This window comes from Rhyacophila brunnea, unplaced genomic scaffold (genome assembly GCF_057557595.1).
Source record: "Rhyacophila brunnea isolate RB1 unplaced genomic scaffold, BYU_Rbru_1.0 scaffold_4, whole genome shotgun sequence".
NCBI classification, from domain to species: domain Eukaryota; kingdom Metazoa; phylum Arthropoda; class Insecta; order Trichoptera; family Rhyacophilidae; genus Rhyacophila; species Rhyacophila brunnea.
In genome coordinates, this window is record NW_028233068.1 from 28691742 (window position 1) to 28717598 (window position 25857).

The 25857-nt window shown below is 34.3% G+C and overlaps 1 protein-coding gene across 1 annotated transcript; it reads left to right on the plus strand.

Annotated features, from left to right (window-relative positions):
- Window positions 1-1754: 1754 nt before the first annotated feature.
- On the plus strand, window positions 1755-25857 carry LOC147067217 (ubiquitin thioesterase trabid-like). Its single transcript, XM_085954503.1, has 16 exons — window positions 1755-1985; window positions 3963-4548; window positions 5742-5912; window positions 6551-6719; window positions 7253-7425; window positions 8041-8251; window positions 10717-10824; window positions 11626-11773; window positions 12954-13150; window positions 16613-16741; window positions 16844-16985; window positions 17594-17838; window positions 19484-19628; window positions 20670-20778; window positions 20897-21057; window positions 25221-25857. The coding sequence occupies exons 2-16, from the start codon at window positions 4399-4401 to the stop codon at window positions 25303-25305; spliced, it is 2343 nt and encodes a 780-aa protein (XP_085810629.1). The 5' UTR covers window positions 1755-1985; window positions 3963-4398; the 3' UTR covers window positions 25306-25857.

Consider the following 25857-nt stretch of genomic DNA (forward strand, 5'->3'; position numbering starts at 1 on the left):
CAAGCTGATTCCACTTCTCTCGTTCCTGTGCGTTGCGTTGCCAAGTTTTTCCGTAGAACTTTATCATTTCATCGATCCAGCGGCCTCTAGGTCTACCTTGCGGATGTTTTTTACCTCTTGGATACCACTGGATGAATAAATTTGTCCAACGATTGTCTTTTCTTCGAGCCATGTTCCAGCCCATTTCCATTTGAGGTTTTTAGCAAACTCTATCACATCATTAATCCTTATCTGTTCCCTTATCCACTCAGTCCTTTTTTTGTCCTTTTGCGTTATGCCCAGCATGCACCTTTCCATACCACGTTGTGCTACTCTAAGTTTCTGGATCTCTCTTTTACTTAGGCTCAACGTTTCACACGCATGTGGTTACGGGAAGTACACACTGGTTGAACACTTTGCACTTTAGGCATTTTCGAAGAAATTATTCGGCGGCTAATAACAGGCGGCCAAAAGCACTCCAGCCTAGCTTTACTCTGCGAACAATTTCATCAAATATACATCCATCTATAGACACTTATTGTGCCAGATAGATGTAGTTTTTCACCTGTTCGAACTGAATGCCATTGATGAGGATCTCTTTTTGGCCCGCAAAGCAGTTGAACATGACTTTATTCTTTGATACATTTATTTTCAAGCCTACTTTGTTGCTTACTCCAGCGAGTTACTGCATTCTGCTTTGGAGGCCTTCTGAGTCTTGCAAACTACTATTTATTGTCATCGGTAAAGCGTAGATGACTCACGTATTCTCCATTTATGGGGATCCGTGTCATTCCAGTCAAGTTGTCTAAATAAGTCTTCAAATGTAGCTGTAAATAGTTTAGGTGAGATTGTATCACCTTGTCGGACTCCTTTGCTGATAGGAAATGCGCGATGGTTTATGGAGATGTTGTTGCGCTACAAAATAAAATATTTATATAGCGCCCGGGGATTGATTCCCTTGAATGCCATTGATTTCTGAGTGCATCGAGTATTGAAAATTTCTTTATGGAATCGAACGCTTTCTCATTGTCTATAAAACCCATCGATAGCGGCAGCTTGTATTCCTGTTACCGCTCTGATTTCTCTGATGACTTGTATAATATGGTCCATAGTGCTGTATCCTCCTCTAAAGCTCGTTCTCCTCCTGGTTCTCGTCTAGTACATATTGCAGACAGTTTGAGAGAATTTTATCTTAGTGGATTATTGGATTTGCATCCTTCTGCTTCTAATGTAGGTATGGCATTTGCATCTTTATGCTATGCATATCTTGGACTAGGACTTTCATCTCTCTGCCACTAATAGATAAAGCCTTTAGCATGACGATTCTTAAAAAAACTCATTTTCCCCAAAAACGGAGTTGCATCCATCTGCTTCTGAGGTAAATTATTTACCTTCACGGAATACCAATGGAAAATAAAGGATTTCTTTTAAATTGTGTGCATATTGCGAATAACATGATGGCATTGTGTATACAATGTAAAGTGTAAGCTCATAAAAGTTGGTAGGTACCTAGGTAACGTTACGCTACGCAAACCTCTGTAATATTTATTTTTCAAAAATATTTTTTATTTGATTGCTATTCATTACAACTCGGGGAAATTTACTGAAACAAAGTTGAAAAAGGTAGGTACCTATTTAAAATTTGATTCGACAGCAACGGCATAAAAATTTAATACAAGGAATATTTTATTTATATGAATGACCACACCATTGAAGATATTTTATCTTTGGGAAAAAGAAAATAAGCTCTTCACCTGGCAACTGTGTTTATGAGTGACTTCTGCCACTTATCAAAATAGAACGTGCCTATGTTTTCGTTTGCAAATGACACAATTTTGTCAAAGCATCGGGAAAATAGTTTTTCGCATTCGAGTTCTAAAAAATTGGAACGAGGGGTGTCCACTTTTCAGTGATATGTGTTAGTTGAGAATGCAATTTCAAGTTCACGAACGCAATAGGGAAGTTGCGAAATATTTGGCAACTGAAACGTTTTGATGGAGAGCCAGGTAACTGGCTTATTTTTTTCTTATAATGACCTTATACACATATTCTATTGTGTAATGAGTTTATATACACAATATAAACATCACTACAAACAAATTATATGAAAATTAATTGGTGAAAGTCGATCGAAATGTAACCATTGTCATTCAGCTCTATTAATATAATCTATTATTGTTTATTGTACAGACCTACATAGCTAGTTAATTGTTTACCAATAAATTTGATTTTGTACAGGCTTCCGTATTTTGCACGTAAGTGATGTAATTTAGTATACTTATAGGTATTAATTTGGAATATCATCTTTTCATTATGAAACCATACCCAGCATCCCTACCTACTTTCCTTTGTCTTCATGTTTAATTAACAATATCTTGAAAAATCGCTCATTGTAGTGTCAATAACAGGATATTTTGATAATGATGCAGTAGTCTATATCGTTTTTGTGGTTGAGGTTTTTTAAGGCGAAAAATCAAACCAAAACCCAACACTTCTCATAACCCAAAAATAAAATATAGATTGTGTTTGGTTTTGGTTTGGTGTTTGGTGTTTGGTCTCAAAATACATTAACCACACAAAGAATATGGAGTATTGTATAGTACACATATTTTATTTCATATCCTAGATAATGGATAATATTATATATTGATGCTATCCATCTTTATTGTAGAAATACAATTACTATGCCCAGTTGTATAATGTTCATGCGGGCTGTCACTTGTATCCATCCACCTTGAGATTTTAAATATTGTAATCAATTTGAATTTAAATTAAAGGTTTACAAAGTACCCCGAATCAATAATAGTATACACGCTATGCGAGTAGATATCGTCCTTTCGTGTCAGTCACCTTCTCAAACTCTTATAAACGCAGAAGTTTTAGAAAAGGTACATCTAGCTAATAATTATGGTTGCTATTATTACAAACAAAGGACCTACTTACACGTTCCCTTTAATGTGTGAGCTTGTATATAATTATCCGCACAACAGTTTGCAACCTCTGCATACAAAAATTTTGTAGAAAGTAGTAAGTATGCATAATCAGATTTTTTTTTTCCTAAATAAATTAAACAATGACCAACCCATCAAATTTTTAACATTTTTCACAGATTCATTTCTCACCGAATGAATGTGATTATGTTATTCTATTTTAGTTTTTTGGTTTGAAGAGATTTAAAAACACTTCAAAAACTTTTCACCGAAACTAGTTTGATATATCATATAAGTAAATCAGAAAGCCAAGTGACTGAAAAAATTATAGTAACTATTGTTAGGCTTACCATAATACATCCCGGTTTGAAGGTATGCACCTGGCTAATTATATGGAATACATATAAAGTGCTGAATTTACATGCTGAATTTTAGTTGAGTTCTGTCAGATTGTTTAGATAATTTACTCGAGTCAGTGTTTGTTTTTGGCCTGTTGTTTGCTTTTATTATTTTCCTTTTTTTATTTTCTAAATTATTTTACCCCCCAAAATACCAAAAAGAAAGTGTATTTACGGATTAATTAAGAAAGAATTTTCCGTTTTTTAAAGAAACTTCACACTAGTGATAAATATTACTTTATAACTTTTTAATAATAAGTTATGTTCAGAGTAATTAAAAATTATTACTAGATAAGTACCTAAGTGTTGTGTTTTGTTAACCACTCCATTACTTATATTGAATCGTAAGTTCTTCTCTGAATATACGTCTCTCTTTCTAAAATCGCATAGAAGGCGGTCATTTTCTGTTTCGAGCAAACTTTCGAAATTGTCCTGGTTTAACAAAAAAAAAATATTGTATATGTAACTATAGTATTACCTCGTATAAAATATTGCAATCTTCAATTTTTTTTATACAAAGTTTACTGCTCAGATAAGTTTATGATCATCACACATAACAGAAAAATTAGAGTAAACATTGCTCCCAAGTAAGTACCCATGGAATGTCTCAAAACTAGTATTATTGTTCATTCAAAGTGTATTGTTTTTTTTCCAGATACATTGGATCCTTTGAAATTTATAAATTATTGCAAAAACTCCCCCTGTATATAAATTATTTTCATAATGGTATGACATTAAAGAAAAATCTTAAAAATTCAATAATCTACATTCATTACGACCCAATTATTTAATTAACTCTTGTATTCATTCCATTCCGATATAATTTTAAGAAATCATTGAGGATTTTCTTTTGTCTGATTTTATATAATATGGAAATCCATTAGACGATACGTTTATGAGCATGAAGAAACGTAGTATAAAATTGCATCGGCCATAATTAAGTGCATTACATACTCAAATATAATTAATATTTTCAAATCTACTGCGAATGTATATGTAAAATATAGCCGCGGAAGAGGCTAGTTTTTAAATTCTTGTGACGAGACATCGAGTTGTTCCCGCTGTCGAGTTGAGCCGTGTCATTGAATATAATGAGTGATGAAATGCATCAAACAAACAAAAGCAAACAGCAGTTAAAAAAAGAGACTCAAGATGTCTGCGGCCAGTCCCCCGTGCAGCGACAGATGTCAGCGCCCTCCACTCATCCAGGAATAAGCGATACCACTCCACACTTCAACCAGGTGAACCATTTACTTCATGCTTTATTCTTGCCATGATAACAACAAATACATTCACAAAAAAATTACTTCACACCATTTTAGTCCAGGAAACTCAGAAAAAAGGGAAAGTGGTTTGCTTTCAGGATAAGGCTGTAACAAGGTGGTGAGATGAGATAAACTTAAACACGTGTTAAAGAAAATGTTATTTTCAATAATAATCACGTCTGTGTCAAAATATGCATTAAAGTTTGTCACATAATTGAAATGCCCGTTCAATATTAATATTATTTGAGAACACTCAGTGCGTTCTGTGTTTCTTGTGTTTTATGGTCTGATTGTTATAAAGTAATAAACCATATCTTCAAAGTCTTGCTCCATAGCAACTGGCTTTCGCATTTCTCTTATTCTGTTCTGTGCTTTTAGTTGAATAGAAGAGCTTCTGTATATAGGACAGAGACTAAATATATGAAAGTAAAGCTATAAAACGCTGTAATTTATTTCGCATTGTAGATTGAAACCGTAAGCATTGCAGATTTCATCAGAGAAAAAATAGTTTTTAAGAATTCTATTAAAAAACTTTAAACATTACGATTGACTTCTTGAGATTCTATTTTTCATCTTGTTTCTAGCCGAAACAATATTTTTTGTTCTTTTAATAATTTTTTCCTGGTTTTTTAAAGTTTTCAAAGAGATTGTGGGCTACTTTCATATATTCCCTATCATTATTTTTACTGGTTTTCCATTTTTAGCGATTATTTTTGAGGCAACATACCAAGCAGCTGATATAATATATCAGCTGCTTGGTATATATTATATTTATAATATATTATATTTAAACGAATGCCGATAAATTTCATTAGGTTTGTTGATTGAATATTTTTTAATACCATATTTTATTTGTAAAACTTTGTAAAAAATATTTTGGTCCTTGTTGGTTTAAAAGACTTGAAGGGAAGCCAGCGGCAAACAATTTTTGAAAATAGCCGAATACTGGATTATTTGTTAGGTTAGGTTAGGTTTTCATTCTTGAATTTTTCCAAAATCGGCTATGACCGCCAGGCTTCCCGTAAACCGATTTGTACCAAAATATTTTTTAAATTATAGGTACTTTTTTCCTCTTCAAAATAAAACATTCGAGTGCCATGATAAATCATCACGCATTCCATAGGTTCACCATCACTAACCTGTAACATTATATCACATTCATATTTCAGGATTCTTCACTGACAAATGCGAGTGCTACTTCGCCATCGACACCGAATTACCTCAATTCCCCTCAATGTCAACTATCACCACACTCTCCACTCGCGTCATGTGATGCCGTAACAGGGAAAAAATGGAACTGCGATTACTGCACATATGAAAACTTCCCTCTTTCTTTAAAGGTTTGCCTATTATGTATTCTTTGTTATGACTGTTTTTGTACATAATATATACTAGTGAAGAAGACTCATTGATTTGTAGTGGTTTTCAAAAATTTTCAATCTTTAACGACACGTGATCCTGCTGTACTCCATACAGTTTCTCAAAACTTAGAATAAAACTAAACATACTCAGTGGCATACCTAAGCAAAGTGCCACTCTTAAGTAGTCTTAAAATGGCATGCTACATGGACCGTTGCACCGCAGGCGAAAAACTTGTTGACTCGGCGGAATCTACTCTCAAATGTTGTATTATTCACATTCGTGCCTTAATTTACCACCTCTAAGCAACTCATTTCTGTCAGATCTTAAATCCATATAAACTTCTTAAAAGTACTTTCGCAACCTGTTGGTATGAAAACATCAGTGTTTTTCAAAAAGAATTATATATCGTAAGAGGAAATATTGAAGGTCACATAATGCAACAATGGAATCAATCATTGTGATCATACTTCAGCGCATTGTATTAAGATTTTCTGGAATTTATAAATTTTCCAAGCATGTTGCGGTCCCGCTGATCATTAGTCGCACCACATAGTTTGAAAGCCACTCTAAAAATTTATTTGGCATCCTCAGAGAACCTTTTGATGTATGTTTTCAGTGCACAATGTGCCGAGCTGTGAAACCGCTGCTGAACGAAGATATATTCAGGCTGCAGGAGGCGGAGGAGGGAAGGGTGACGCAGGCAGAGAGCATTGACTGCGCCTGTCCTTTGCCCCAACTTCACGATGACGATTCATTTCAACGCAGACCTTATTCCATTCAGAAAGGTACTACACTCTGACCCGCCATGCCAATAAGTATTCTGCCTACATACAATGCACAGCGACCAGTAACCAGTGGCATGCACTTGTGAGGCATGACAAATTTTCAATTTAAAAATCGGAACATTAAACCTACAACGATGAAAGATGTGAAATTACAAAAATGTCACTTCTAAAACTTCATACCCATAACATGTTGTTTTAATTACTATTTATATTGTGTAAGGTTTTCAAAATTAAATTCACAATCTAAAATTTTATTAGAAACCTGTTCTCAAACCTACAAATATGAATTTTCTCTACAGTTTGTCGGATTAAGTGCCTTATGCATTGGACTATGACTGCTGAAATTCCTATTCTGAGGGCGCCATTGCTCAACTCCCAGCCTGCGTAGTGCCTCTCCGAGCCTTTTCCACTCTGTCAACGGATTACATAATCCTATGTTATACTACCTGCGTGTTCTGAGACTCGTTAAATAAAATATTTAAAATCATAAACATTGGCTTTGTTAATTGTAATATCTATAAAATGCATTGCAGATAAAGAAATAACTGTACAGAGTATAGAGGAGCAGCTGGCCCCGCTGAGCATCTCTCGCTCGCTCCCCCTTCCCCAAGACGAGCAGCCACAGGCCCAAGCCGACAGTAGCTTTCCCAATAACACCCCCACGCTATCCACGTCTCTCGCCAAGGCCGGGAAATGGGCTTGCACCGTAAGCTATCAATCTTAGTTTACTACTTTTATTGTTAAAATTTTAATAACCATTTCCTCCTAACTTAAAATTTGAATTCTTGATGTATTACCTGTTTTACTTATACTAAGTCAGCTAAAGAAAGTGTCTGTAGATCATCCAGAAACTCTTGATACCAGAAAAAATTATGTGATTGTCGCCTTCAGTTAATACATACTATTGTTAATTATTTGCTTTTTTATTGATAGACAATTTCCCACCATGTCTTTGCATATAATATAATTTTTGGCTGACAATGATTTTTCTCATCTAATTTGACGACGGAAGAATGGGTCCGTTTTCTTGCATATGTCTGCAATTATATAATATATATTATTATCATTCCATTATGCCCCACAAAAAGAATATTTCCAATTGTCAAGTCGTGAATGCCAAGATCGAGCCTTGTTTATGATTAAATACAAGAAAGCTATAAGCTATCATCGGTTGTATCATTTTAAATTTAAACCATTTCATGATCAACTTCATTTTTAAATTTTAAATACAATCTTGGAGATCTTCAAGATTTTGATTTTCGAATACCTTTGATCTCTCTGTATTTGCTTGCAGATAAATTGATATTGTTCTGTGTTGTAGACTTGCACATTCGAAAACTGGCCCAAGGCTGTGAAGTGCGCCATGTGCGCCACAGCACGAGGACAATCCCCGCTGCATCAGCCCCAAACGCATTCCCAACAATCACAGCTGTCGCCTCATACTACCGACAGGGACAGAGAGAGAGAGAAAGATTTACAACATTTGGCTGCTTATGATTCCACTAAACACATCGTTCCTCGATCGCCCTTTGGTAAGTGCCATGTTCCCCCCAATAGATATAGTTCTATCATGAACTGCTGTTGACAAAAATATGCCAGACGGGGTATGTGACTAGAAAAAACGCTAGTTTTTGTGAAAATACAATTGCAAGTAAATTTACTTATTGTACCAAGAACGAAGTTGATACTTTGCTTTCGCATATCGAAAATAAAAGAAAAAATGTCGATACGGGTAAAAACCACACATTTTAACAGAAATATATTTCAAAATTGACAACAAATAACTATATTATGTCAACGGCGTTCAAGTTTCGTTTCATGTTTGAAGACGAGAGCTTCTTTGTTGTAGGACAGGCATAGGCATAGAGAATTAAAGAACATACCTACCTTTTATAATATATTGTTAAATTATTATTTTACATACGCGGAGATGGAGATTCGCAATAATAAGTTTACAAAAACATTAAACAATGCATGAAATTGTTTCATCGTGTTTTATTTATCACTAAAATAGGTACCGACCTACCTGCATTATGTCAGAAATTTAATGCGCATGAAAACAGATAAACTAAATATCTAGCATTTTTTCAACACATTTAGTTAACCCGATCGGCGCGTTAAAGATGTGCTGTCCGCGGTAGGTTTTTCGAAATGTTATTCTTCGCTGTATTATAATAAATACGGCAGTTAAAAATTGTGGCTACAACTGTTATCATGCCTAGATACATAAGGATCCAAGTGCCACACTAAAACACATAATGGAGTGTTTAATTTCACTGTGTTTACTTTAACAAAACTACCGTATTGCTTTGTTCGGATAAACTCTGTAGCCATTTTCTATGACAAAGCACTCGACTTCAAAACAAGTGCGCCGATGAAGGCAATTAATCACTGACTAATTTTATTTTACTCGTGTTAAAAACACTTAAAAATGCCATAAAAATTATTGAAAATAATAGCTTTTATTGGTGACTTATGAATTATTGTTAATTAGTGTAAGTTTTATTGATGACAAATCCATTAAAATTGGATGGTAGTCACCAGTTTTATTTCGTGGCATAGATTGTGTCAGCATTTTACATGTTTTATGGGCCATTCTAATTTAAGCGTAAAGGTGAGTCCACACTGGTTGAAAATATTATAATAATTTTTTTGATTTTTTTTTTTTAGTGAAACTTGGATTTTGTAGATTACTTTTCAGTTTTATTGAGCATTGTATTATGTTAGTGATTGTCATTTTATGTTTTGTTAAAAAAACCATATTTATTTTTTGAATTGCGTAAATTTTTCCAAGTGCTATAAAAACTTTTTTTTGGGTAAGGTTTAAAAAATTTATAAGCATTAAATTGTACGCGAAGATAATATGTAATATAGTTGAAAAGTCAATATTCCATGATTTATATTTTATATTATATTTTATACCTACCCGTGTGTGTTTTTTTAGCAAAAATTTATACGTTTTATATATTCTTTCATAGTAATTCGTAATTTATTGGTAAAACTTGCAATCCTCTAAAATATAATAATATATATTTTTTCATTCCGTGTGGACGCATCTTTACTAAATATTTACGACTTTCAATAATGAGCACGATTTATGACTTTGAAACAATTAGGGAGACACATGAGTAATAAATGACATAATCCAGAACACAAGTTCAAGTACATTTTTAGAAATATTACAAAAAATTTCTTTTCATTTTTTGGTTGTCTTTTTCGTATTCCCGCACATGATGTAAAAATCGCGGTGAATTCAACTTTACACGGTAAATACTCGGCGCACACTCAACTCGAATGAAATATATTTTGTATACCTACTGCGCAGCCGCGAAAAATACCGCGTAGATTTGAACTGATGCAATCGTACCGGCGAATCTCGATAGATCGAGGGGGTTCGAAAGATCGATGTTTATGAAATTAAAACAACATATTTTTGACAAAGTTATCGATATGGCGGTACGAACACGAATCAGAGCATTTTTCAATACAAAAATTAATACTATGCGTGAAGTATTTCCTACTTTACCGACATTTCAATTTTCGATATCAACAGTTGCGACATCCGCCCAGTATCAGAGCTTATGTAAAAAACAACATATGTCCCATCCGCGGCGATCGGGTTAAAGAGGCATCTAGAGGCAAGCTATTAGAGGCATCAAGAAACGCCACAAGCCAGATGGGTTTTTTTGCAACCTAGACGTCTATCGAAAAATGCTAGAACTGGCAAGAAAAACACTAAATTGGCAATGCTGATCATGAATATAATATGACAATCTCTTATTGTACCAAACAATATCCCAAAATGAAGTTTAAATTTGTGTACTAAATGTTCTGCAAAACACATAACATTATTCCAATATATTTGAGACACACATCAACATCACTTTTGTGTCCTATCACCAAGAAATAACAGAGAAAAAAATAATAGTATCCTATTTTACAAATGTGTAATGCACATTCCTGCTTATTGGTATATCTTAGGATCTTTCTGTTCCAGGTATCAATGATCTTGTTAGTATGAACAGTCCCGGTCACGACGTGGATTCAAATAATCGACGCAAACGACATCGTCAGACTGACTGGGCTTGGCTTCAGGCCTGTTTGGGTATACATAAGCAATCTTTATTGTAATTTTATTTAGAATTTGGATGTTGTCTACAAAGAAATAATAATCAAAAGATTATAGTGGAAATGGCCAATTGCGATATTACGATTAACTCATTACATACATAAATTAGTCACAAGCTAAATAATATTATTTGGATATTTTTTAAATATTCTTAGAACTCCCTAGCTTTAAAGATTACATCTCACATGGCAGTGTTTTAAGTTTTGTTTCGTATGGAATCACAGTGTCAGATGGATGTGGTGCAGAACAGATTAATATGATAGAAATGCGAAAGGCAATCGCCATCGACCAAGACTTTGAAGCCAGTTTTGGTTTATGATTTAATGAGCCAGGCCATAGAACACAAGGAATACAAAACCCACATAGTGTCCTAAAATATTACCAATATTGAATGAGTTCTGTTATTAATAATTAATAATATATTAATAATATATTAATAATTAATTAATAAACTTTTGCATATTTGACACAAACATAAATATTGAAAACAATATATTTCTCCACTTTCAGAATTGTACCTTCTTATAGCCACACCCAGAAGATAAGCCACCTCTCCTTTTGTGTTCCATGCTGTTATCCATAAACATTTTTGTTTCAAAATGAATAGATACCATGTAACTAAATTATGAATAAGACTGCAATTGGCTTGTTGGCCATACCTGCTGTAGAGCATTGGCCATGTTACATATAATATTTTACATTTATGTTTTTACGCAAATGCATAATATTACTATTTCACATTTCTATTATCTGTAATAAAAATTTATATTGTTACAGGTGTTGTGGATGGCGACATTGTTCCAGTGGAACAGTACCTTTCTAGTGGAGGAGACCCTGCTCGCCAGTTGACTACTTCTGAAGTGAATTTGCTTAACAGGTCTTCGGCTTTTGACGCAGGATACACACTTATACACCTTGCTATCAGGTAAAAACATTGGATAAGTAGCTAAGCTTTTGAGAAGTATCAGATGTGATGATGATGTGAAATCCAATATGGCGACTATTTGACAGCTCCAGAAACTAAATTGTACATGGATGGTAATTTACGCATGGATAATTTGGAACACCTCAGACCTATAGAAGATTAATAGTTTTGACAGAGAATAAATCATAATCGGAACGCCGCTGCGCAAGAGAAAACGATGAATAGGCTTGATATAGCAGTTGTATTTTTTTTTTTAATTTCAGCATGATTATCGAAATTATTTTAATTTTATTGGTAAATCGCATCGGCCGTATTGTGATATTTTTAGATTCATGTTGTATTCGGCATAAATATTTATTATTTTGGTTATGTGTTTGAGATATTCCAAATTATGGATCTAATAAAATCTTATATAATTCAGAGTATGTATTATGAAAATTGTACTGTATATTGTTCAGTCTTTTGATGACTGTTCGTCGCTATAGGATTGGTTTGTCGAATAGACCAAATGTCAAATGTTCAGGAGACGAAAAGCAAATTTTATTATCCTATATTTAAATACATGAAGGTATATAAATTGTTGTTTTTACAGCATATGAATGTTGTTTTCATTACAAAGCAATTTAAAGAAAAGAATGGTTCTGGTCCATTTAGATACAAAAAATCATTCTGCATTAAAAGGTTGATTTCGTCAAAAACGGATATTCGACAAACCAATACTATAGCGACGTGTTGCAATCCACTGTTATTCATGGAGGAATCAAATGTGTGCTTCTAGAGCAGTAGTTCTCATGTGCGGCCACCAGAGGATTTGCTGTGGCCACCAGCACTTTACAGATTAATATTTCAAAAATTTATTTATAAAATTATGAAATTGGTTGAATACACATAACTTGTCTTAATCCTTTCCACGCGGACGGCAGACCTGTTGTGTCCTCATAATAAAATAAATAATTCTATCAGATTTATTTGTAGGTAATTTACATGATCATTAAATTTTTATCTAGACCAAAAATATTTTTTTATATAATTTTTGTTGAACATCATGTTTATATTAAGTACACAGATTGTTTTATTTTTTCATAATAAAGCTTTTGAAATAAATATGTTTTAAACCGTATGAGAAAAGGTTTGGCTTGTATCATCATCACAAATTATTATGTTGTTGTTTTGATAATAGATTTCAGAGGGAAGAGATTCTGTCCTCATTACTATCCGGCATCTCGGGAGGTGGACCAGGAATAAAAAGAGCACCGTCATACGTGGCGCCCGATCTGGCAGGAGCCATTCGCCGCCACGTCGCTGCTAGTATCCGACACAAGAAGGGATTCCCCTGCCGATACATGCAGGACATCACGACTTTCTGTTTACCAGCAGGTAATTTGATAATCGCAGGCTTTCACTCCTTTCATATTACCTATTAACTCATTATTTAAGAAAAATTCTCATTGTTAAAAACAGTATTTCTTTGCTAAGTTGGGAATGCTGTATGATGATGAGAAAGGTCTCGGCATATTATATTCTCAGCTTGATTAACAAAAATAGAGATTCCACAATGAGAGCAGTGTTTCCATATTTTTTGCACCATAATTATATGTAGTACCGACCAGTGGCGGCCGGTGGTCTTCAGAATAGCATTTTCTGGTAGTGCGCAATGGTTTACCTTCTATACCCAGCATTGGAGCATAGGGCAAACACAAGTTCGCGCCACTTCCCTCGGTCCAACGCCAACTCTTGCGCCTCCCGCGATGTCAGACCTGCAGCACGTAGGTCGCTTTTGTTGCACCGCTGCAGGGTGAGGGAGGGCCGGCCATGGCAACGGAACCCTTGAGGCTGTGCCATAAGGGTACGAAGTGTCACACTCTTTGGCGGCATCAGGAACACTTGTCCTAGCCACGTAAAGGTCGTAAAGCGTCTCTCCATGATTACCTTAATCACCGAAGGCTGCCGTGTCAATAAGCTAAAATAATATCTTAGTGTAAAATGACTGAAACATCGAACTTCTCAGAAGGTAAATTAAATATGTCTTTGTTTATTTATTCTATTTCTTAAAAAAGTTTTTAAACAATTAGAATGATTTAATATCAATAAAGAAAAATAAATGTCACGGTTTATCGCTTTACGCTCCGAACAATGGATGTGTCAGCCAAATATGAACCGTCGTAAAACGGATGACGTACGCTGGGTCACTTTGTTAACCCGATCGGCGCGTTAAGTTTCCATACAAAAGATGTGCTGTCCGCGGTAGGTTTTTCGAAATGTTATTCTTCGCTGTATTATAATAAATACGGCAGTTAAAAATTGTGGCTACAACTGTTATCATGCCTAGATACATAAGGATCCAAGTGCCACACTAAAACACATAATGGAGTGTTTAATTTCACTGTGTTTACTTTAACAAAACTACCGTATTGCTTTGTTCGGATAAACTCTGTAGCCATTTTCTATGACAAACACTCGACTTCAAAACAAGTGCGCCGATGAAGGCAATTAATCACTGACTAATTTTATTTTACTCGTGTTAAAAACACTTAAAAATGCCATAAAAATTATTGAAAATAATAGCTTTTATTGGTGACTTATGAATTATTGTTAATTAGTGTAAGTTTTATTGATGACAAATCCATTAAAATTGGATGGTAGTCACCAGTTTTATTTCGTGGCATAGATTGTGTCAGCATTTTACATGTTTTATGGGCCATTCTAATTTAAGCGTAAAGGTGAGTCCACACTGGTTGAAAATATTATAATAATTTTTTAGTTTTTTTTTTTTTAGTGAAACTTGGATTTTGTAGATTACTTTTCAGTTTTATTGAGCATTGTATTATGTTAGTGATTGTCATTTTATGTTTTGTAAAAAAAACAATATTTATTTTTTGAATTGCGTAAATTTTTCCAAGTGCTATAAAAACTTTTTTTTTGGTAAGGTTTAAAAAATTTATAAGCATTAAATTGTACGCGAAGATAATAAATGTAATATAGTTGAAAAGTCAATATTCCATGATTTATATTTTATATTATATTTTATACCTACCCGTGTGTTTTTTAGCAAAAATTTATACGTTTTATATATTCCTTCATAGTAATTCGTAATTTATTGGTAAAACTTGCAATCCTCTAAAATATAATAATATATATTTTTTCATTCCGTGTGGACGCATCTTTACTAAATGTTTACGACTTTCAATAATGAGCTCGATTAATGACTTTGAAACAATTGTGAGTAATAAATGACATAATCCAGAACACAAGTTCAAGTACATTTTTAGAAATATTACAACAAATTTCTTTTCGTTTTTTTGTTGTCTTTTTCGTATTCCCGCACATGATGTAAAAATCGCGGTGAATTCAACTTTACACGGTAAATACTCGGCGCACACTCAACTCGAATGAAATATATTTTGTATACCTACTGCGCAGCCGCGAAAAATACCGCGTAGATTTGAACTGATGCAATCGTACCGGCGAATCTCGATAGATCGAGGGGGTTCGAAAGATCGATGTTTATGAAATTAAAACAACATATTTTTGACAAAGTTATCGATATGGCGGTACGAACACGAATCAGAGCATTTTTCAATACAAAAATTAATACTATGCGTGAAGTATTTCCTACTTTACCGACATTTCAATTTTCGATATCAACAGTTGCGACATCCGCCCAGTATCAGAGCTTATGTAAAAAACAACATATGTCCCATCCGCGGCGATCGGGTTAATAGTGCACAGCAGTATGTTTAGTTTTTAAATCTCATATTATTATTGATTTAAGTGAACTTATAAAATAAACTAACATTGCGTGGGTAATATTTATATTGTAAATCAGCGTTCCTTCGAACTCATATTTATTTCTGATGTATTTATATGTCATTAAAAGTATGTTTCTCTTATATTATCGTTCTTATTTATTATTCAGCTACGACCTACTACTCATATAGTGCTGCTGTGTTTTTTTTTTATTATATTGAATGTATTTGAGTGGTTTAGAAATAAATGCGTTAGTTTGTATTTTCGTATAAGTTTGGCGATTCATTAAATCTTAAATGTGAAATTATTAAAAATTAACTCGCCAACATTGTTATAAAACAGAAACTGGCGTTTTTGTTTCTAGAGTTCTAATTTCGTGCACCGATCATAAAGTGCGTAAAAAATGCTACACAAAACGCTACCACAGGACATTGGACTACCGTTTAAGAAGTATACAATGACCCCATTGTAATCCTGTGCAAACTGAAAATCCATTTGGATCACAATCGCTTTGCGCACATGAACGGAGTATTGTTCATAATACTGCTACATGTTCTACTTCGCGAAGTGAGTGATACACATATGAATAACAATGAAAAGTTGAGTGATGTCTTCAAAAATGCAGGGAGTGCGTAGTACTTGGATGGTATTAGAGGAGCCGCCGCTGGTACCGACATCTATTTCCACAAAAATTAAAGTACACATCAGCGGTATACATTTGAGATTTTTTCTTAGATTATTGGCGAGACCCATTTTCTCTTCGGAACCAGATTCGATATCTTTTTTCCATGACAACCACATTAGAGACCTTTTTTTGGTTTACTAACTAGCCAATCTAAATTTGTCCAAATTTCCACTTGATACAAATACAATAATTATAGTACGGTTGGCAACCCTCACTGAACAGAAGCATAGGACGATTTTGTTGTATGTGTGCCATATAGAAATTTTAAAATCCTAGTTCAGATCAGAATTAACGTGTCAGCCAAAATATTAAAGTTGCACTATATGCCATCATAGATGGATCGATTCAAAATTGTATGTTTGAAAAATAATGTTTCTTAGACTAAGTAAAAAATTAATCATTTACAGATGTTGAAGAACTACCTCAACCTATTCAAGAGCAGCTTTTTGAAGAATTACTGGACAGAGATGCACAACAACAATTGGAAGGTGATCACGCTGTCATCAATTGGAGCTTGGAACTCACTGTCAGATTAGGTAAGTAACTAGGTTCACTCAATTTTTTTCAATGATAGTTTCATTGACGAATGTTACAAAAAAAAGAAGCATTGAAAAAATATAAAAATATTTATTTTTTAGGATCTCGTCTGTATGCATTATGGAACCGTTCAGCGGGAGACTGCCTACTAGACGCGGTACTGCAGGCAACTTGGGGAGTATTCGATCGGGACAACACTTTGAGGCGCGCCCTCGCTGATACTCTACACCACGCTGGCAGAGCGTAAGTCAACAAATATATTATGTCATTTAATAATATGATATTGTAGTATGTAGTCGAAATATTTTTATTACATGCTGTGTAGTAGGTTTTTTTAATTTTTTTGTCACTCTGAACCATTTGTTGAAAAAGTTTTAAACCAGATAAAAATAATTCACGACAAATAATATTAAAAACTGATGTTTCCAACCAATTTCTGATAAAGAGAAATATGGCCAAGTGGCTTACGCGTCGGCTTATAATATTGTGTGTCCCAGGTTCTCTTCCTGGGTATGGCAAATACACAAGTATGGTTTGTCAATTTGTGTTTGGAGTCAAAGTATGGATCCAATAGGTTGAGCAAGTTGCTAACATCCATTTCTCGGCGCAAATGATCCTATTAGGATCGGACATGGTCAAAGGAAAAAAATTACATAAGACACCCTAGGGCAGAGGTAGTGAACATTTTTTAGTTATGTGGCAAAATATAATAGTACAAATACCCATTTGTAGGTGGCATGCATGCCAAGGGTTTCTTAAAAATATGTAACAGCATTTTTAACTTCTGAAAAATCGTGTGATATAAGTTAGAATTCAGTTTTAGTTAATGTGTTGAATTATGATTTTTGTAGTTTCTACGGTCGTTGGCGGTCCCAAGAGCTGGTGCAAGCGGCGCGGCTTGGCTTTGCGGTGGACGAGCGGCAGCTTGAGAGCGAGTGGGGGCGAGCGCTGCACTCAGCGGCGCAGCCTGGCAGGTCCTTGAACCACCTGCACGTGTTTGCCCTGGCGCACGTGGCGAGACGCCCGTTGCTCGTCTATGCCGTCGATGTCGTCAACTCTTTTCGGGGCGAAGCGCTCGGATATGCATGCTTTCAAGGTGACTTATTTGTCAATATTTTTACTCCATAATGCTACATACTCACTGCGCCTTGTCTTGCGACTAAAAGAAATAATATTTTATCAACTAAATAAATTCAACAAAAGATGATTCAATACTTTCATTTGCTGTCGAGTGATGACAATACATACACGTGATTGTTGCTCGCAATTCTTATTATTTTCATATACGTTTATTAGCCGCTTAGCATATTTGTAGTTGAATTAGGGTCGGCAGACTCAACCAACCAATGGGCAATAGCTATTAGAAACTTCAATTTCTCAGTGAGCGATTGGCGCAGAATGACAAATTATTTTGTTTATTTTTGATGTAGAAAAATTTGTAAAAACGACCCGGATAATGATTGATACTCTGGCGAAATTGTATGTCCCTATGAAAATCGCTACAAAGGTAAAGACTGACGGCCAATTCAACTTAGGAAGTTAACTAGATTATTATGTCGAAGAATACCTGCACTATTTTTATAAGTACTAGGGTTGTCCGTAAAATAAGGTCTCCAATTTTTTTTCACAAAGAATAACACATTTATTTGCAATGAATTATACATTGTTGGAAAGCCTGGACTTTCTACTATTTTTCTATATAATCTCCATTGCGATCGATGCACTTTTGCATGCGGTGTTGCATTTTTGTATACCTGTGTCATAGAACTCTCCCGCCGCAGCGTGCAGATAGCGTACGACCTCTTCTTTCAACTCCTCGTCCGTCCTAAAATTTGTCCCACCAAGGTGTGACTTCAACACAGGAAAGCGATGATAAATACTTGGTGCTATGTCCGGGCTGTAGGGGGGGGTGTGTGACGTTATCCCATCCAAATTGGTTGATGAGGTCGGTTGTTGCACTTCAACTCGTTGCCGTTGATGATCTTCGGTGAGCATTTTGGGGACCCACCTTGCACACACCTTGTGATAATGCAAATGTTCTGTCAAAATCTAGTCAATAGTAGTGGTACTAACATCAAGGATCAATTTGCATAGCTCCCGAATTATCACCTATCGATCTTCAAGCATTACCCTCTCCACTTTTGCAATCGTTTCGTCCATACTGATGGCCGTCCGGCACGCTCTTCATCATGGACGTCTGTACGCCCGTTTTTAAACTCTGCACCATTTTCGCACGTTTTTGATGTCCAAACACTTCACATAACTGTAAATAAATTTCTATAGGTGTAGTGTCCTTAGCACACAAAAAACGAATAACAGAACATAACTCACACCTGGCGGTAGCGGTGACTCGAAGCTCCATCGCGAACGGCTACCAAGACTAAGTGTCGTTGACAGCTCGGAGTGGTGGGGATTTGTACGCGGCAAACCAAGCTAAACACAATTGTTGCCAGATCTTGCATCAAGGCGTTCCTCGCGTCTCCGGCGCCTTGGAGACCTTATTTTACGGAGAACCCTTGTATATTATACTTATATGGCAATTGGATTTTTGATATGGTCAAATATTGATACTCCGTCATGGAAGTGTGCTAATCTTCAAATAGTTTAAACTTAATTGAAATCAGATGATTATAATAAACATTATAAGCCCATAATAATGACAAAACATTTACCTAGAGCAATCCTAATTTATCATCGTAAATGTACATGATTAACCTCATTATATTGTGTATTCTTTCCAGGCGTGTACTTACCTCTGCTGTGGGAGCACACATTCTGCTCCAAGTCTCCCATCTGCTTGGGTTACACCCGAGGCCACTTCTCCGCCCTGGTTCCCATTGAACCGTACTCGCAGGCTTCCGGAAACACCGCTGGATATATTTGCAGGTAAATTAATACCCCTTGCACTTCACTTTTGATTTTGTGCCAGTAGGCGGGAAAACTATTTTTATGAATATTTTTGTATAACTCAGTCATTTTCGAAGTGGAGGCATTGTCCCCTTGGGATTATAGAGAACTCTATAAGACGCTGTGCTGGTAAAAAGGGGGCCAAAAATACAAATACAAAAAGATATTATCTTAATGCATAAACTCGTATTTCCAAATGCTGATTTTACAATAATGCTGTTTGAGGTTCAAATATCACTTATTTGACTTTATGTGTAAGAGGTAATGGGCCAAAGAATACAAATCAATACCCCTCACCTTCACCCGTATGAATCATTTTATGTGATTGGAGTTATGAGGGTTTATGCATGTAAAATAACCGACAATATCTTCAATAAATTCTTTCTCAAGTAGGTATGTGCCATTTTTTATGTTTTTGAGTGTTGAAACTTCTGCTTTTGTATGAACAAAAATAATTTAAAAAATGGGGTTTTCACCAGTAGCTGTGTCATCATTGTTAGTGGTTATCGTTCTTGTATCCGAATTAACATCACATTTAATATATATATCGACACCCCCTATGTATGTAATAAGGTTGGAACTGCAAAATGATACTTTTCAGTTGCGCAATTTTAATAAATTTTAATGACAACACAATGTTTATTTTTAATGCTGAAATTGTAATTTTTTATTTGATTAATAATACCTATTATATTGATTGAATTTTTTTTTTTTTTCGATTATCATTATTGTACCTATTATTTTTTAAATTATTTAATGAAAGGCAATGGAGTCAAAATAGCCAAAAACGCAGTTCCGACCTTTTATGTAGGAGGTGTCGATATACGTACTATTGTTTACTGATATTATGGGTGGATGCTTTGAAAGGGGGCAGTAGACCGGAAAAGCTTGGAATATAAATGGCAAATTTTAATGTCTCCTCGTTCAGTATTATAATGAAATTTGGCATGTCTCGTACACGATAATCATGTTACATATATAATAATATGTATGTGTAATTAATTTTGATTTAATTTTCAGGTCGGGCAACACTCGTGAAGAAGAAGAGGACGTCCAAGATGAAATTTTTCTTCCTTTGACAGACTCTGAAGGGAAACTTCTCCCAGTACATTTTCTCACTTGTGATGAGGTAAATACATATTTAATGAAACCTGCAGCTAATATTATTATGTGTCACTTGGTGGGGATTATTTCTTCGAACAATAAGTAATCATGACTTTCTGTACAACTCTGAATTGTTTTCGCAGGTGGGTCACGAAGAGGAGATCCTACAGCAGTGGATGTTGACTTGCAGCACGGGGGCGGGGGCTGGAGGCGGCCTCTTAGTGGCTCGACAGAGAATCCGACAAAAGCCTTTATTAGTGGCACAGATGTTAGAAGAGTGGCTTAACCACTATAGAAGAATTGCGTAAGTATATGTCATATTATTATTATACTTTTTTAACATGGACTTAGGAGTAATGGCAGAGCGCCCTGTAACTGTATGTGACAAAATTTACATTTTTTCAATGTGTTTAGGGAAATGATTATCAACACTCGTTTCTTGTAAATTTTTTATTAAATTTAATTGAACTGTGGAGATCCATATTGTATATTCTGCAATTCCTGCCTGGGGCTTCATTTTTGAAATAAGCAGTAGCATAAACGACATCACATTGCTTTAAAACGCGAGACAGCTTAAAAAGCACCTATTGTACTTTGATCGCCGTCCGATAAAAGCCTGAAAATCTCCATACATTTATGATTGCGTAAGATTTTGCATTATATTTTAGTCTGGACTCCACATGTTAACATGTAAACTAGAAAATTATCTAAAATTTGGTAATGACATTATCATATTCTATCAGTAGCCATTATATCGCACCGTGAGTGTAAAACCAAGGTATCTGAAAAATTTTAAATTTCGAGATTAAATGCAAAACAACTGCAAAAGTCGTGAACTTGATAATGTAAAAGTGAAGTAACTGAAATAACATGCAATATAATGTAGATAGAAACTAAATATTATGTTTTTTTTTAGAAACTCTATTTCTCCTAACAAAATGAAGACTTCTAATATATCCAATAATTAATCTTAAAGAAGCTGCTTACATCAATTATATACTCAATTATAACTCCCTATGTATTTTACAAACCTAATATGAATAAAACATGTACCTACCTATGTACTTATATTACAAAATCACAATAAATACATAAATATAAATTTAAATACAAAATAACACAATGATAATATTTAAAATAGAAAAAACAAGTATAACTGAGTTTTGCAATATTAGTTGGCTCGATACTTCGTCAGATGGCTGAAATTTAGTTTAAATTCTAATGGATTTAAGTTTTGTACTATTCCATTTAAGTCGTTTTTTGCGACCCGGGTTTCGCCTTTTGGCATCTTCAGGCGCCGTTTACACTCACCAAAGGTAAACACACACTGACAACGAACACTCTTAACCCTGAACACTCGAGTGCCGCCATATCAGCGGCATTAGAAGTTTCCCGTATTACTCGAGCACGCCAATAAAGTCATTTTTTGTAATATTTTCAGCAATTTTTATAATGCGATTTCAATCAAGTTAGAATGAATAATAATAGGTTATTACATTTATCTGAGAAAGAAGTCGGCAAAAGAATACTGCGTGCGTAATTTCTACATAGTATTTTTATCGGAATCTTCTCTTTTTTTATTCGTAGGTCGCTTGCTTGCAAGCAATGTTTTTTTGTCACATAAATTTTATTTATTGAACGTTCCCAGACTAAAGTGAACTGAAGTTGTTTGTCACGCATGATTTTGAAGTGTGTTTATTTTTTTTATTGGTTCTCGCTTGCGCAGGGGCGTCTCGTATAGTTTACAGTTTTATATTTGAATAGACTGTTTTTGATGACAATACTTACTATTATATTATGCCGATTCAGAATCTTACAAATATAATGTGAAATACTCTAATGAGTCAAATGAAAATTATTACGTATCGATTTATTATTTTTTGAGAAATCTTTTGATAATGTGTACCGCACTGGGAATGAGTTGTTATGAGCCCGAAACTAATTTAGAAAATTTACGAGACGGCTGCTTATATTACAAGTGTATTTGAAGGCAAATCATTTGGATCATATTTACAGTCATAACTATATGTATGGACGATTTACACTTTATAGCCACTTCTCTACATACCGCTATTTCATTACGATTATGTGATAAGCCAGGATTACATATTGGAGATTGCTTTGTGAAATACCACACAATGAAGAATTATAAATAAACTAAAAATAAGTACAGTATATTCATTATAAATCTATTTTTTTCACCAATTAAATGTTTTATATTGAAATTATGCTTTTTACGGAAAGAAGTCTTCGAGTGGGTGGTATGTACCTATAAAAAAAATTTCGAGTGGAAAAGGTTAACTCTAGCTTATATAATAGGTCAATACAATAAAGTAGGTAAAAACTCCATTACCTACCTATCAAGTCAAAGGTCACAAAAAATACAACAAACAAATCTTGAATAGTTGAAGTGTCAGTAAAAAACCTAATTAGTAAAAACCGTATCTTATTAATAACAATACACTTATTCTTTATAAACAATAAAAATACTACACTCAAGAAGTGTAAATCGTCAATTCTAAGAAAAATGGTCATATATTGGAAAATAATTAATGGAGATAACTAATGAGGTATTAGTCTTTAATAATACTCTTACATGGTATGTACCTACTTTTTATAACATTATTTTTAAAACTATACATATAAACTCACCTAATTTAATATATATGAATATACACACCTACACATACCTAAACTCTCATCCATACATTCTCATACATACATATATAAATTTTGTATCAATAACACTGACCATAGTACAGTAAAACCTCATTAGTAAGAACACTGCTAATTCGAAAATTTTACCGAAAAAAAAGTCCCTTGAACATTATTTTCATATAAAACCATACCTTTAATTTGAATTTCGTAATTCGAAATGATTTCCGAGTCCCTGGCACACAAAAATATTCAATAAATCGTAATAAAGTACACTATTTCATGAGCCAGTCATTGAAAATTGTGAGACTTTTCTTAAAAAATCAAAAATTACTTATTTTAAGAAGGTAATAAAAATAATCCTGACATGTTATGACCCAATTCGGTAGGCACATCTATGATCGGAAACAAAATTAATGAAAATCAAAAAAAAAAAAAATTTCAAAATTTAATATATATACATTTCATAATTCGTAATTCGAATTTTTTTTCGATTTTCGGTCCCATGGAATTCGTATTAAGCCGCGTTGACACGGTCCAAGTACGATCCAAGCCTACTTGGATAGGAATAATTAGTATGAAGATGTCTCATCCAAGTGGCAGCTTCATACTATTTATTCCTATCCAAGTGCACTCGTATGTGACATCTACATACTAATTGTTCCTATCCCAGCTACTTGGACCGCGTCCTACTCATCCAAGTTAACTTGGATAGGAATAAATAGTATGGAGCTGTCACTAAGTCACTTGGATAGGAATAAATAGTATGAAGCTGTCACTTGGATGAGACATCTTCATACTAATTATTCCTATCCAAGTCTACTTGGATCGTACTTGGACCGTGTCAACGCGGCTTTAACGAGGTTTTACTGTATATGACCATAGGAAATATAGTTTTATTCGCTGCTTATCTTCTCAAGTCAGATTGTCTTTTTATATTTATTGCGAATTAGCACATAAATATCATTTTGCTTCAATATCATACATTTAGGCTAGACTTCGACTTATATATCGAGACGTATGTACATGTCACTGTGGCCATTTCTGGAACTAAAACTGTTGCAATACCGCCAGCATGTTAAAAGCGCGTGACGTAATACTATCATCTACTATCATTGCATACAGCACCATGTTGTAGATGTCAATATATAGAAGCCGAACAGTACATCTCTATAGAAGAAGGTTTTTCAATATCTTGATCATCAATGTTTCTTGTATGTACATAATACATAGGAAATAAAGCGCAAATAGCAACAGCAAATGACATTGATTTTCAATATAATTTTTGGTTTAGAGGTAGTCCCTGCACCAAGTAAAAGTCATATTAACTCATTTAGTGCTAACACCACGACTGGTGCATTTCGAGTAGTGGGCCATTAGATATAATTAACATGTTATTTATAATTAAAAGTTCAGCAGTGATCGTGATATTAACACAACCACTGCCGACCTTTTAATTGGAAGTTTAATTTAACAGACTTTTTAGAAGGAATGGTTATTAATCCTTATACTATCCAATGCTTTATAGTATGAAAATGCAGTCCACAATAGCAACTGTAACAATTATCACATTAGACCTGCCTACTCCACTATAGTCATTTATTCAGCAAATTGGGTCTTTACTCTGTTTCTAACACACTGGAAGAAGCATATAATTTTTGTCAGGCGCAAGATTGAAAATGCAGTCACGACTTCAAAGACAAGTGCCCAACCAATTACGCCTTCGGGTGATGGGTTTCTCCTGGTTTGCAATCAATACAACAATACTTGACATTATTTCAAAATATCATAGTTTATTAATTCTTCTTTCAGACAACAGACTAGTGGACCGTACCCCCCACGATTGCCGACGCAGCTCCACGACTTCTCCAGTGATGGCGAGACGGACGAAGAATAATCTCTCAATTTTGAAAAAATATTAATGCAAACTAAAACCAAGTTCCACCCATAATACCCTTGTAAACGGTAACTTCTGAAATCTAATTTTACAGCATTAAAAATAATTTGTGATGTGTAATAATATGTATGTTTTTTTTCTATTTATTTTAAACTAGCATAATAATTATTTATAACAATGATAATTTGTTAATATTCTTGTTGATTTTTTGAAAATGTTTTTGTTTGCAGCATAGTGCTATCGATACCCATTTGACTCTGGGTTGGGTACTGCCATGCCGTTACATTATACGCGAATTGTGAGATACCAATCCCTCATTAAAGTCATTTCGAATGACATATTCACCCTCCAGTGTGATAGTGTATAATGTACATATTCTATTTTATAATACAACCATACCTACTTCTGCAAGATGATTTCGTTTTATATGGTGTCGTATAACAATAGATATCATTTTGTATTTTCATTGAGACCGAACACGGTTATGTGCATAAAAAATGCAAAGTACATTCCAAAAACATAATATAATAATTATTTTAATGGTTTCAACAC

Bases quoted from the DNA above. Each gene is read 5' to 3' on its own strand.
- LOC147067217 (XM_085954503.1), top strand. From the start codon at position 4,399: ATGAGTGATGAAATGCATCAAACAAACAAAAGCAAACAGCAGTTAAAA. The intron at 7,426-8,040 runs GTAAGCTATCAA...TCTGTGTTGTAG, and splicing joins CCGGGAAATGGGCTTGCACC to ACTTGCACATTCGAAAACTG. The intron at 19,629-20,669 runs GTAAATTAATAC...TTTAATTTTCAG, and splicing joins ACCGCTGGATATATTTGCAG to GTCGGGCAACACTCGTGAAG.